The sequence below is a fragment of the Abramis brama genome, assembly GCF_963993115.1.
Source record: "Abramis brama genome assembly, chromosome: 21".
Lineage (NCBI taxonomy): Eukaryota > Metazoa > Chordata > Actinopteri > Cypriniformes > Leuciscidae > Abramis > Abramis brama.
The window spans coordinates 9865438-9881134 of NC_139983.1; the positions used below are offsets into that span (position 1 = coordinate 9865438).

At 37.1% G+C, this 15697-nt stretch overlaps 1 protein-coding gene across 1 annotated transcript in view; it reads right to left on the reverse strand.

Annotated features, from left to right (window-relative positions):
• Nucleotides 1-15372, reverse strand: part of LOC311071754 (NACHT, LRR and PYD domains-containing protein 3-like) — a gene marked incomplete at both ends in the record, with an annotated part of 32922 nt that extends 17550 nt beyond the window's left edge. The window contains 4 exons of the mRNA XM_084096294.1: nt 8400-8573; nt 10041-11966; nt 12966-13127; nt 15227-15372. Coding sequence (XP_083952420.1) covers nt 8400-8573; nt 10041-11966; nt 12966-13127; nt 15227-15372 — 2408 coding nt within the window. The remainder of the gene's footprint in view (nt 1-8399; nt 8574-10040; nt 11967-12965; nt 13128-15226) is intronic.
• Nucleotides 15373-15697: the final 325 nt, after the last annotated feature.

Here is a 15697-nt window from a genome sequence, read left to right on the forward strand (position 1 = left end):
GGGACAATATCAAGCAGGTTTCGCTCATCGTTTGATACTGAAGAAGGGGGCAGTTCCAACTAATGTTATATTTCCATTACAACCCCTACCGCAAGCAGAAAGTAACGTTAGTGATTTTATCCACTACTTGACTGTTGAAGACATTTCTGTTTCAGAGATATCATAGAACAATTTAAAATATATCAATGCATTCTACGGCACCTTTAAAATAATTATTTAAAATGGAGATCAGGCCAAACATCACTAAAACATGAAAAGGGCTATAACCACCTGACCATTAGTTTGATTGACTTTAAAATTGGCATGCAATGTTTTGGTCCAAGGTGCCATGTATGTCTATGCCGCCATAGGCCAATAAAGTTTGTGCACCTCTTAGACAAGGTTAACAATGGTCGATCGGAACGAAACTCGGTGGGCATGTTCGACTCGTGGCCCTAGAGGTCTGTAAGAATTTTGAAAGAAATCGGCCACTAGTTGACGCTAACAGGTTTTACGGCTTTGTAATCACGTGATGCATGTCATTTGATAGATCTCCTCATACTGAACAACTTTGCCTCAAAAACTACTGCTGTCAATTAATTTGTTCATTAAATACTTGCGATTATGTTAAAAACCTACTTTTGCGAACTAGTCCTATGTTTTTCACCCGATCGGAAATATATCAGTGCAGTACAATTCTCTGGACTCTCTAGATCAATAATTATATAAAAAACTTAAACTTTACCCATTGGGTAGCCATAATAGGATCATTTAGAAAATGTGTATGGCAAAAAACACTCAAAAGCCTGTAAATCCTAAACGAAAACTCAGACAACTCACTATGCTTAAAGACCCTAAATGCTTGAACCCCGCTAAATGCTGCTTGCAGCTTTAATTATTATTATTATTCTTCCCTAAAACGCATCGTGCAGCCAAAACCGTAAGGCCTAGAGACGTGATACTTGGTCAAATGGTAGTAGTATTGCTCGCTACTCAGATACACGGACTTAGCCAAATCGGCCCATAGGTGGCGCTACAGCGACCAAAAGCGCAAAACTGCTCAGAACTCCTAGACCGTATGTCGTAGACTCAAGTGTCTTATATCATTGGAAAGCTGGATGCCTGACGAACAAAACGTATATCTCCGATTTCATTTCCGCCATGATAGATTTTCCGCCATTTTGAATTTTGCCAAAAACCTACTTTTGCGAACTAGTCCTAGGTTTTTCGCCCGATCGGAACCAAACCAGTACAGAAATGTTCTCTGGAGTCTGAATATCAATAATTATCGAAAAAAAGTTGAAATTTCGATTCACGGACGCTAAGGGGCGCCAAAACGTACGTTGTGGGAGGGGCCTATTTTACTAAAATGGCTATAACTCCAGAAGTAAATGAGGTATCTTCACCAAACTCGGTACACATGTGTAAGAGGTCAATCTGAGGTCACAGTAAAAAAATCGCGGCGATTGGCCACATGGTGGCGCTATAACATGAAAAAAACATAAAACAGGCTTTAACCACCTGACCGTTAGTCCGATTGACTTGAAAATTGGTATGCAGTGTCTTGGCCCAAGGTGTCATGTATGTCTATGAGGACATTGGTGTATCTCAAAAAACATGGCCGCCATCGGCCAATGAAGTTTGAGCACCTATTAGACAAGGTTAACGGAGGCCGATCGGAACGAAACTCGATGGGCATGTTCAACTCATAGCCCTAGAGGTCTGTAAGAATTTTGAAAGAAATCGGCCACTAGTTGGCGCTAACGAGTTTTACGGCTCTGTAATCACGTGGTGTTACAAATATCCACACAATATGCATATCATTTGATAGATCTCCTCATCCTGAACAACTTTGCCTCAAGAACCATTGCTGTCAATCAAACTGTTCATTAATTATTCATTAATATGTTAAAAACCTACTTTTGCGAACTAGTCCTAGGTTTTTCGCCCGATCGGAACCAGACCAGTCTAGGACAATTCTCTGGACTCTCTAGATCAATAATTATCAAAAAAAAGTTGAACTTTTGCATTTGGATGGCTGTAATGGGGTCATTCATAAAATGGGCGTGTCAAAATACATTAAAAAGCCTATAAATCCTAAATAAAAACTCAGAACTTCACAAAAATTGGTCAGCATATGTGACATAACATCATTAACAAGCATGAAAAATTCTATGGAGATCGGACGATAGGTGGCGCTATAACTGTTAAAAAGCTTTAAAATCATATATTTCCTATGGTAAACTGCCTGTATTGGCTGTAAATGGTCTTTTCCATCTCTGATCATATAATTTTCATATCATAATGTTCAAAACTAGTGCAATACAATTCTCTGGACTCACTAGATCAATAATTGTCAGAAAAAGTTGAACTACTTCATTTGGATAGCTATAATAGGTTCACTTCAAAATCTGGCCTTTACCAAGTGTCCCCGAAAGCCTATATCTCTTTAATCAATGCTCAGACCTTCTTAAAAACAAGTCAGAACGTGTGAAATATCACCCTGAACAAGCATGAAAATTTTCAGACAGATCGGACAAAATTTGCCTCTATAACAGTTAAAAAGGTGAAAATGATATGAATTAATGGCATGTTAAGCCAATAAGTGGTATTTTACTGCCCCCTGCTGTTTAAAATAGTCATTTTCTCATATTGGTATTGGTATCAGCCATGGTAAATCATGATAAATGATGGTGTGTGTGTGTGTGTGTGTGTGTGTGTGTGTGTGTGGTACAAATATAACAAAGGTTTTATTTTCCAACATGAAAACAAACATAACAGAGTGCTAGTGCACAAACAATAACCGACAATGATAATGGATGAGAGGGGAACTTAAATACACAGATCAAGACAAGGACAACAGGTGACGGTTATGATGATGAGGAGCAGGTGATGATGAGGAGGGTGATGAGGAGCAGGTGCAGGTGATGACGACAGATGGTGAATGTGATGAAGACAGAAGGTGAATGTGATGAAGGTGAATGTGACACCAATATCACTGAAACATTTGTGTGTGTGTGTGTGTGTGTGTGTGTGTGTGTGGCATTATTGTGTGTAGCATATGTAGCAAGTATGCATTATTGAGTTAACATGGAAACACTGGTTTGCTTTAGTGCAGAAAACTGGTCAAAATCATGAGGTTTAAAGTGAAAGTGAGCCAATAAGTGGTCTTCTAGTGCCCTCTGCTGGCCATTCTACTTATTAATTAAATATTTCCACATGTGCTTGCATTTATACTTGAATACACACTAAAAATATATAGCAATAACTATTATAACACAATCATATTTTGTCAGTGTTAATCACTTTATTTGCACTGACACTTCAAATAATTGCTAGTAATGTGATAAATCAGGCTAGAAACATGGTAAATCAAAGTAAATAATACTAGATTGTCGTTTATCTCCTGGTAAATAATACTAGAACGTGGTATATCATGGTAAATCATGGTTAACTATGCTGTGTGTGTGTGTGTGTGTGTGTGTGTGTGTGTGTGTGTGTGTGTGTGTGTGTGTGTAAGCATGCATTGAGTTAACATGGAAAAACTGGTTTGCTTTAGTGCAGAAAACTGGTTTAAAGTGAAAGTGAGCCAATAAGTGGTCTTCTAGTGCCCTCTGCTGGCCATTCTACTTAATAATGAAATATTTTACATGTGCTTTTGCATTCATACTTGGACACACACTAAAAATCACGTATATAACTAACTATTATAACACAATAATATTTTGTCAGTGTTCATCACCTCATTTGCACTGACACTTCACATAATTGCTAGTAATGTGGTTAATCATGCTAGAAACATTGTAAATCATAGTAAATAATACTGAAATGAGGTGTATCAAGGTAAATCATGCTAGAATCCTAATAAATCATTCTGGAACATGGTATATGATAGTAAATCATGCTAGAATCATATTAAATAATTCTTGAATGTGGCAAATCGTTGTGGGAGGAGCCTATTTTACTCAAATGGCTATAACTCAAGAAGTAAATGAGATATCTTCACCAAAATCAGTACACATGTGTATGGGTTCAATTTGAGGTCACAATAAACAATTTTATGGAGATCGGACCATAGGTGGCGCTATAACTGTTAAAAAGCTTTAAAACCATATATATCCCATGGCAATTTGCCTGTATTGGCTGTAAATGGTCTTTTCCATCTATTATGTCAGTGGTTACATGCTTGCTAAATAAATCTTAATGACTTTTGATGCTTTTGTGCTTAAATGCCTTAAAGGCCTTAACTGCTTGAACCCCGATAAATGCTGCTTGCAGCTTTAATTTATTTTTGTGATGCAAAGCTGAATTTTCATCAGCAAGTACTCCAGTCTTTGGTGTCTTATGATCCTTCAGAAATCATTCTAATATGATAATTTGATACTCAGTTATTATCAATGATGGAAACAGTTGTGCTGTTTAATATATTTTTTTGGAATACTTTTTTCAGGGTTCATTGATGAGTAAAACGTTAACAGCATTTATTCATAAAAACAGCATTTATTCAAAATAAAAACATTTCTAACAATATAAATCGTTACCATCACCTTTTATCAATTTAACGCATTCTTGTTGAATTAAAGTACTAATTTCTTTTTTTTTAAAAAGTTATTGTTCCCAAATTTTTGAACGGTAGTGTATATTGTTACAAAAGATTTCTATTCTAAATAAATACAGTTCTTTTTAACTTTTTATTCATCAAATAATCCTGAAAAAAGTATCTCAGGTTATAAAAAAATATTAAGCAGCACAACTGTTTCCAACATTGATCATAAATCAGCATATTAGAATGATTTCTGAAGGATCATAAGACACCAAAGACTGGAGTACTTGCTGATGAAAATTCAGCTTTGCATCACAAAAATAAATTACATTTTAAAGTATATTAAAAAAGAGAACCATTATTTTAAATTGTAATAATATTTCATAATATTACTGTTTTTTTTTTTTTTGTTGTTTTTTTTTAACTGCAGGCTTGATGAACATAAGAGACTTCTTTCAAAAGCATTAAAAATAGTAGTGTTTCCAAACTTTTGACTGGTACTGTATACTGTTAAAAGCTAGCTTATTATAAGCTATGAGGACTTGCAATGTCTAAATTAATATCATAACCAGGAACGCCTGGTGAGGCCTGTAACCTGGCAACCATAGCATGTGCCCATGATCAGGAAGGCCAGATGAGGCCTGTAACCTGAAAGTCACAATACGTGGGAGCTCACATTCAGGAAGGCCTGATGAGGCCTGCAACCTGACATGTGGAAGCTCACAACCAGTGAGGCCTATACCCTAGCGACCACAGTGAGTGGGAGCTCACATTCAGGAAGGCCTGGTGAGGCCTGCAACCTGACATGTGAAAGCTCATAACCAAGAAGGCAGAGGAGGCCTGAAGCCTGGTGACCACCGTATGTGGGAGCTCATAGGAAGGCCTAGTGAGGCCTATGACCTGATAACCACAGTATGTGGGAGCTCATATTCAACCACAGTATGTAGGAGCTCACACTCAACCACAGTATGTGAGAGCTCATACTCAGGAAGGCCTAATGAGGCCTATGACCTGATAACCACAGTATGTGGGGGCTCATATTCAACCACAGTATGTGGGAGCTCATACTCAACCACCGTATGTGGGAGCTCATACTCAGGAAGGCCTAGTGAGGCCTATGACCTGATAACCACAGTATGTGGGAGCTCACATTCAGGAAGGCCTGGTGAGGCCTATAACCTGATAACCACAGTATGTGGGAGCTTATATTCAACCACAGTATGTGGGAGCTCATATTCAGGAAGGCCATTTGAAGCCTATTACCTGAACACCACATATGTTTTTATTTTATTTATTTTAATTCCTCAGAATTAAATGCATCAAAAACACTGGATAAGTGAAACACGGTCTGGATGGTAGGCTGAATTAAAATATCTAAATTCTTAAAGTCAGATAATATTCCATCATTTTAATTCCATAGAATTAAATGCAGCCATAATCACCAGACAATACTGTTTTAATATTTATCTATACGTTCTCGTAATCTACACACTGCCTCGGCAAACGCGAGATTCGAGCCGTTTAAAATAAATTTGGCTTTCATCCCTCGAGAAGAAAGTCAACAGGTGCGAGGTTGAAACGTCCGACAGCGCACGGATGCACGCGCGCCGAGATATTTCTCAATGAACACTGCAGCACCCTCAGGAGCTGACTGTGAATGCCTCGCACCCAAACAGTATTATTTCACAGACACCAAACGCAAAGGTCGTGTGAATCACCAGGTGCGAGAAACCTCTCGCACGGGTAAACGCACTTCCTATATGTTTTCTTAGCTTTCTCCATAATAACCAACTTACAGCACTCAGTAAATCAGTCCCTGAAGACGAAAAGAGGATGACATGTTCTCTGGGCGCTCTATTTATACTTCCTGGGCACGCCAGGGCGTCACGTCACGGCTGACGCAGGCCAATGCGATTGGCGGGTTTCCACAGGTACTTCAGTCATTGGTCACGCTGAGGCGATTCCCCATAACGTCGATGACGTATTGTCGAGGTTCCCTTCGAAAGGGAACCAACATATATTTAGAAAGCCAACACTTTTCATTAACCCCTTAACTGTCAACATAACGTCTCAGGTTACAAATGTAACCTTTGTTCCCTGAGAACAGGGAACGAGACAATACGTTATGGGGAATCGCCTCAGCGTGACCAATGACTGAAGTACCTGTGGAAACCCGCCAATCGCATTGGCCCGCGTCAAGAGTTTACAGTTCAACTCAGAATTATGACTGTTATTAATATGGATATATATATACGCTCAAATCTATAAAAACAAAAATAAAAATATTATGAATATAATTTTTAAATGTATACAAATATTATGTGAATGTAGTATAAAAACTTATAGCCACTATTAAACTGAAGCCACAAGTCTGCTCATGCTTCATTTCAAATCTGAGAATGGTATCTCTATATTTAACATTTTCTAAGATCATGTCAGGGGAGTTTTTAGAAAACACTGATAAGATACTACTTATATATTTTATTGACCTTTAAACACCCATTTGCAGTCTATTGTCTAATGTCTGGCGAGGAGAACTGGACAATTCATGTTCTTTTGTTCTTACTCAATGAACCTTTCACACTTCTGCGATGAATGAGACTGAATCTTCATTATTCTTTTATCGTTATTCTTTTATTTGTATTCAACCATTATTAGCCTTTTTCTGCATCGCATGGCTTGCCCATCAACACCACTTTCATCCCCCTATACATTAATCCACCTATTAGTCTTTCTAGAAAACAAACAAAAAAGTATTCTGTTTTTGAATTGTGAATGAGCTTACACGTGCACCCTATTTACTAATGATTGCAATTCATTAACATACACGTTTAACTATGAAATCCAAGGTTTATGAAGCATTTGTGAATCCAGAGGAGAGTTTTCGGGAAGTTCCATTTTACGTGCAAATTACTCAGAATTTACTCATATATTTATGAAAGTGTCATGAATGAGGCCCATTGTGTTCAGATTCCTATAACTCTACTTTAAATAAAATTATTCAAAAAATATATATAAAAAATAAAATAATTTTAAATAAAATGGATTGTACAATTGTTTTATCCACAGATCACTAGGGGGTGTAACAATATATCATGTCACAATAAATCGCAATACAAAAATGCATCAATATGCATTGTAGATGGTGACAATATATATTGTGTATACAGTAGTTTACAAAAAAATTAGTGTCAGTACTACATTAAATATAATGTTGAATATAATGTATAATAATGCAATGGGGAATATTTGTGTGTCCTGATAATGCCAAATGTCTTATGTTACCAGTAAAAAGTGGCCTACACTATTTTAAATATATCTAGTCAGTGACAGAGTGCAAGCATATTCGTCTAAAATAATTCTGTATTTTCAGCTTCAGAATCATGAATATTTTTATTCTGGTGTCTCTATTGTCCTGTGCATTAGGTTTCCAGCACCAAGTCTAAGCCTATTCACTTACACCCACAATGTAATATCAAATTTAGCATTTTAATCAATAGTAAAAAAAAATTGCTAACCTTTTATTATATGTCTTGGAGTATCGCAATGATATCATATTGTGAATTCAGTACCGTGATATGTATCGAATCATGACATGAGGCTATCGTTACACCCCTACAGATCACTGATTACAGGTTTAGGTTCATATGGAGTAATTCTGGGTTCAGTGTTTTATTTAGTGTCACAGTGCTGATGGAGCAGAAATGATCAGGTAATAGGTCCGGTTTATCTCATTATTATACAGACAAAAGTAAAAACTAATTGAAAGTCTTAAGACTGGGGTCTACTGATTCATTGCAAACACCCAGGAGATCGGGACCAGAGCAGAAGGCATCTTAAAAAAAAAAAACAAGTGAATCTTTATTGGTTTTATTACCTCAGTATGTTGATTTGACAGTGTGAACTCTTCAGTCCATCAGATAGAAGCTTCACTCCTGAATCATGCAGGTCATTACGACTCAGGTCCAACTCTCCAAGTGAGGAGTTTGATGATTGTAGAGATGAAGACAAACTTTCACAGCACTGATCAGTGAGATTACAGTCAGCAAGTCTATAAACACAGGGTTAAATATGGCTCAGTAAAGAGATGTAGGTTATTAAGTCATGATCACTTAATTATCTTGTCATCTCAACATAGCAGCACTCATTTGTCTCAAAATACCAATTCAAGGTAACAAAAGCCATATAATTGCAATATAGCTACATAATGCTGCATAGGTTAATGGGGTTTAACATTGATCTGGGACTGAAACTGAAATAGCTCTATTTCTTTCATCAATAAACCACTTCAAATTAGTGTCCAACAGTTGACAAATAAGCTACAATCGTCATAGACATTATAGTGCTTCTGAACATGTGATCAATTTCTCTGCCAGCCAACTCAAGGTACTGGGATGCCTGCATGATAGTAGAATGATGTTTGATAAATGCTAAATAAAAATAGTTTGTGGCTGACCACAGCAATAGTGAGTGATGTTCAGTTTTTGTCTTGTGTTTAATTAAGTCAAATTATGTCAAAAGCTCAAGAACAACTGCTGTTGATATCACAAAATATCATGTTGATATCACAAGAAAAGATGGCAGGAAATAATGCTAAGGCCTTTTTGTTTTTCTCTAATGAACTTACATTATTATAAACTGACTTGAGATATAATATAGTCATATATTTGACACAGGCAAATCTCTGATTGCTGAAATCAATTGATTTATTTTCCAAAGCAACTGATTCTACACAACAGTGCAGTAATTTGTATGAAATGAAATAAGAGATCATCACATATAAGAATGACAGCCATTGTTCTTGAACTAATGCAATAACCCCATAAAAAGGTTGCAGGTTCGATTCTCAATACCGGCAGGAAATGACTAAGGTGCCCTTGAGCAATCGATCCTGGGTGCTTCAGGAAATGTTTGCCCACTGCTCAAGGTGTGTATCCATGGTTTGAAGTGTGTGTGTGTGTGTGTGTGTGTGTGTGAGTGTGTGTGTGTGTGTGTGTGTGTGTGTGTGTGTGTGTGTGTGTGTGTGTGTGTGTGTGTGTGTGTGTGTGTGTGTGTGTGTGTGTGTGTGTTCACTACTTACTGCTCCTAATGTGTATGCACTAACTTGGATGGGTTAAATGCAGAGGACAAATTCTGAGTATGGGTTACCGTACTTGGCCTTCATGTCAAATCACTTCACTTCAATAAATTACTTTATCATTCAAGTCCTGATCATTCATCTTCCATTTTTAACATGGTCTCTGTCTTTTACTGCCTGCATACTATTCAACTTTTCTGGATTCCTGACTTGGATTTTGATTTATTTTATTTAGGCTGTTGTTGTTTTTTTCTGCATAAATTTTCCTTTTAAAAGAGTTTGATGTACCATCAAACAAACTGACTTACAGAACTCAAACTTGTCCAAAAAGGCTGCAAAATAAGCTTTATCTGATGTTGTTGGTTTTGTAAAGGATGCAATTCATAAGGATGAATATATTTAGACATTACTGGACACACAATCACATAAATTTATACTCACAGAGCTTTTTGGCATTTCAACACAGCTGGTATCAGTCTCCTTCTTCCCTCATCCGATGTGTTGTATGTCTTCAGATCAAACTCATCCAGCCCCTCTGATATCTGAAGCATGTAGGCTATTGTTGAGCAGTGGGATGGAGAAAGTTTCTTCAATGAGCGATTCTCTGATTTTACAAACTCCTGAATCTCTCTGTACAGAGTCTGATCATTCATTTCCAGCAGAAAGTGGAAGAGATTGATGCACCTGTCAGCTGAGAGACATTCATCACCCATGATTTTGTCTTTAATGTACTTTATGACTCTCTTGATGGTCTCTGAGCTGTTCACTTTGTGTGTCAGTAGATCCTGTAAGAGTCTCTGATTGGACTCCAGTGAGACGCCCAGCAGGAACCGCAGGAAGAGATCCTGGTGTCCATTTTCACTCTGTAAGGATTTATTAACTGCTGCTTTTAGTAGTTCATGCAGAAGAAAGCTTTCCCAGATGTTCCAGTTACATCCATTCAGGAACAAATTCAGTGATGTTGTACTCTTGACTACATTCAAGTAAAATACAAAGAAAGCAGCTAGAAACTCTTGAAAGCTCAGATGTATGAAGCAATAGACTTTCCTCTGATGAATCACAGATTCCTCCTTAAACATCCCAGAATATAATGAGGCGTCAGTGATGTCTATGCCGCTCTCTCTCAGGTCCTCCTCATAGAACATCACATTGCCCTTCATCAGCTGATTGAAAGCCAGTTCAGCCAGTTTCACAATCATGTCTCTGTTGGACTGCAGGAGTTTCTCTGGATCTCGTTCATCATACTTCTGATTCCTCATGCTGATCTGAGTCAGCAGGAAGTGGATGTACATTTCAGTCAGAGTTTGAGGGATTTCTGCACTGTCATTCTGTTTCAGGAGGTTTTGAAGCACAGTGGCTGAGATCAAGCAGAAGACGGGTATGTGACACATAATATGGAGACTTTTTGATCTTCTAATATGTGAAATAATTCTGCTGGCTTGATGCTCATCATTGATTCTCTTCCTGAAATATTCCTCCTTCTGAGGCCCGTTGAATCCCTGAATTTCTGTCAGACGGTTGATGTATTTTGAGGGGATCTGATTGGCTGCGGCTGGTCTGGACGTGATCCAGATGAGAGCAGAGGGAAGCAGCTCTCCTCTGATGAGGTTTGTCATCAACACATCCACTGATGAAGACTCATTCACATCACAAACTTTTTCAATGTCTGAAAACATCAGTGTAATTCTGCTTTCATCCAGACCATCAAAGATGAACACAACTTTACACTCCTCATAAGTCTTTAAGTCCAGATCTTTAAGTTCAGGATGAAAGTCCAGCAGAAGTTTGTGAAGACTGTACTGGTGATCTTTAATCAAGTTCAGCTCTCGAAATGGAAGCACAAACATGAAATCTACATCCTGATTGGCTTTTCCCTCGGTCCAGTCTAGAATTAACTTCTGCACAGAGACGGTTTTTCCAATTCCAGTGATGCCTTTAGTAAGAACAGTCTTGATTTTGTCTTTCTCACAACCTGATTCATGTAAGGATTTAAAGATGTCATTGCAGTAGATTGGAGTGTCATGTGTTTTCTCCATCTGTTTTTCATTCACTCCTTCACTCTCTCCCTCTATGATGTAGAGCTGTATGTAGATCCTGTTCATGAGGGTTTGATTCTTTTCCAGTTGTATTCCTTCCAATAAGCTCTCATACTTGTTCTTCATAATGGTTTTGTGTTGGTCTTTGACTCTCTGCAGGACATCATCTAATGTTTGGTGAGAATCATGCTGCAGGTCTGTAGTCTTCTCCAGCAGTGTGAGTGTCCGAAGGGCTGCTTCTGTGTCGTGCCACCCCATGAGGTTCCGACAGTAGGAGACAAAGTGAGTCAGGTAGAACATCACTAAACATATCACGCCATCTCTCTTCACTCTGCAAAAACAATGAGACAAACAGAAAAATGGTGAAAAAGCTTTTAAAATAGAAAAAAACATTAAAATGTTCCAATACACCAAACCTTAAACTCTAATATGAAATGGCACATTTACACAGAAGTGTCAGTTCAAGCAGCATTCCGCTAGCTGTCTAGAAACAACTCCACTTTGGTAGAAGACATCACACAAATGACTGCTTTTTTTCTGTACACTGACTCCTTTAGATTCTTGAATAATTTTCTATATTATGCAAAGTTTGCCAAGGATTACAGAGGATTCTGATGAGTGAGTTGATAATACTATGCAAGCCTGAGGCACGTATTGGAAATATACTTTTTATGACTACTGTTATTAAATAACATTTTATTAAAACCTTTCTGTTAAATTTTACTATATTTTATTGTGCATGCAGATTATATTTTAAGATGTTAAGTGAAATCGAGTTTATAAAACTTCTATATTGTTTCTATCTGTTTATTCTATCTATATATTTTAGACATGTAGAACTTATCCACGTTTGTGCATCAATGTCTGTAATGTGTGCTGTAGGTGCAAAACTTTTATGAATCTTATCCAAGATGTAGGCAACTCAATGTTGGTCAGCACAAATGCAAGCACAAAAGTGTATTAAAAAAAAACATAAACACAAGTAATCCAAGAACAAAAGTATAACAAACGACAAACAACAACTGAAGCACACAGGTTTAAATAGACAGGTTAACAAGGGGCTTATGAGGGACAGGTGTTGGTGATTTGATGTCATGGGAACTAATGAGGGTAACTACGGCGACAAACAAGGTACAAGGCATCACAGGAACCAAACACAGGAAGTGAACACAGAAACAATGGGAACTAAGAATACACTTCAACATGAAAGTCCTTACAAAACACAAGACACAGCACAGGGATCGTGACAATAATCAAAAAATAAACATTAAGAAATTGTTCGCTTTGATCTTATGTGGTCAACATCCTCGTTTATCATGTTTATACTCACTCAGGGTCAGTGTTCACTTCTCCATCACTGAGATCAGGGGGGTTCTTCATGAATCCGTTACTGTTCACAGACACACTGCTGGGTTCTGGAGATGGTACTTTATGTGTGTAAACATCCTCATCCTCCTCTCTCTTTTCACAAAGACTCGTGTTACAGGCAGTGCTGTTAGAAAACCAAGAAAGAATAGAGGGGAAAAAATTAAATAGAAACACTATATATATACAGTATAATCTAATCTAATATATATATAAATATATATATATATATATATATATATATATATATATATATATATATATATTAGTGCTGTCAATCGATTAAAAAAATTACTAAATAATTGCACATTTAATATATAATAAATAAGGTGGTTCCAGCTGTGGCTGGCATAATAGCTAAAAGGCATAACTCGCCATGGCATAACTCGCCATGCTTATAGTGAACCCTTGGTTTTTCTAGTTGATGTGATCCTAATGATGTGAGTGATCTCTTAGGTTTATATTTAGTGAGCATATCTGCAATGTATTGAGGTCCTAGGCCATTGAGTGATTTATATACCAGTAATAATACTTTAAAATCAATCCTAAATCTAACTGGGAGCCAGTGTAAAGACCTGAGGACTGGTGTGATATGTTAATATTTTCTGGTTCTGCTCAGAATCCTGGCGTTCTGTATGAGCTGCAACTGTCTTATGGTCTTTTTGGGAAGGCCAGTGAGGAGTCCATTACAATAATCCACCCTGCTGGTGATGAAAACATGAACAAGTTTTTCTAAGTCTTGTCTGGAAACAAAACATCTAATTATTGCAATATTTCTGAGATGATAGTATGCTGATTTAGTTATTGCTTTGACATGACTACTGAAACTAAGGTCTGACTCCAGAATCACACCAAGATTCATGACTTGATTTTTAGTTGTTTGACCCCTAGCATCAAGGTATGCGTTCACCTTGAGAACTTTGAACCTGAGAAACGCAATGGCTTCAGTTTTGTCTTTGTTTAACTGAAGAAAGTTTTGCCAAATCCAACTGTTGACTTCATCAGTGCATTGGCACAGGGAGTCAATGGGGCTGTAATCCTACTGTTATATTATAAAAGCACATAGGTAAAATATTTAGCATTGCATTACTAACATATTTAAAGATAGAATCATTTTATTTATTCAATGAATACATGATTAGAATTCCACATCCCATGTAAATAGATAATATTTAGCATAAGCAATACCAGAGGAGGATCAGCTCTACCAGTCTGATTCCCTCTCAAGGTTTTTTCCCTTTGACACCTAAACATCTTATGGTGTTTTTTTTTTTTTCTTGCCACAGGAACCTTTGGTTTGCTTGCTGGGGGCTTTAAGACGTTACATTTATATTTAGCAGACATTAAAGGGATCGTTCACCAAAAAATACAGGTCATACAGATTTGGAATGACATGACGGTGAAGAAATGATAACATAATTTTCATTTTTGGGTTACAGTATATTCCCTCTAATGCATAATTTTCTATAAAGCAGTCTCTAATATTTATCTCTGTTATTTAGTCTCTAGTTTCTGTTCTAAAGCTCATTCAGATTATTCACATACAGATCTTCTCTTCTAATGTTGTAAATTATGAATTTCGCTGATAATTTTACTTCTGTTAATAACTGTCTGGACCAATTCATATTATATCTCCATCTAGATTTAGATTTTACTGACATTTAAGTCACATAAATACAAGTCACAGAAAATTATCTTCTACATTAAAAATTTCAGAACCTTCCTCAGCTCATCGAAGAACCGCTATCTTAAAAAAAATGTCTCATTACAGCACTAGAGGAGTGTTACGTTTTGGTTGAAGCAGAGGAGGAAGCAGGATCCAAGTGCAGTAGTCTTTTATTAAATAAAGTCAAAACTTCACATATACAAACGCAAACTCAGGACTGAGACTCGGAACAGAACAACCACCATGGTGCAACAAAATAAGAACTGACCAAGACTGAACTAAACACAGGGCTTAAATACACAGACAGACAAGCTAAACAAAGGGGCGTGGCTAATCAGAAACACCTGAGGAAACTAATCAACATAACGGGGAACTGCTAAACAAAGGACAAGACAGGGGAACACAGACATGAATCATGACAAGGAGTTAAACGGGTAGTTCACCCAGAAATTTCATTTACTCACCCTCAAGGTGTTCCAAACCTATATGAGTTTTTTTCTTCTTTTGTCTGAATTTTAATTTTTGGGTGAACTATCCCTTTAAATTATGTTTATACTCACTCAGGGTCAGAGGTCACTGCTCCATCACTGAGATCAGGGGAGTTCTTCATGGATCTGTCACTCTTCATAGACACACAGCTGGGTTCTGGAGATGCTACTTTATGAGTGTGAACATTCTCCTCCTCTCTCTTCTCAATGAGACTCATTTTACAGGCAGTGCTGTAGAAATAAACAATAAAAATACACTGAATTGACTGAAAAACAATGTTATGGATTGACCAAAAAGATACACAGATTCTGCTACCCTGATGTGCTCATTTAATTGCTAAGAAATCACTAATCACACTAAATTATTATAGTCCTCGAATATGAAACCGATAAAACACATTTTACAAGATAGTTAAGCTTCTTTGTCATTTTTCTGTGTGACGGCAGATTAGTATCAGTTTTCTCTCTTGATGTAGTTCATGTGTTTCCTTTCACAAAATGAAACAGTTTTACTTGTGAACTAGAACTTGACTGAACCAGTTT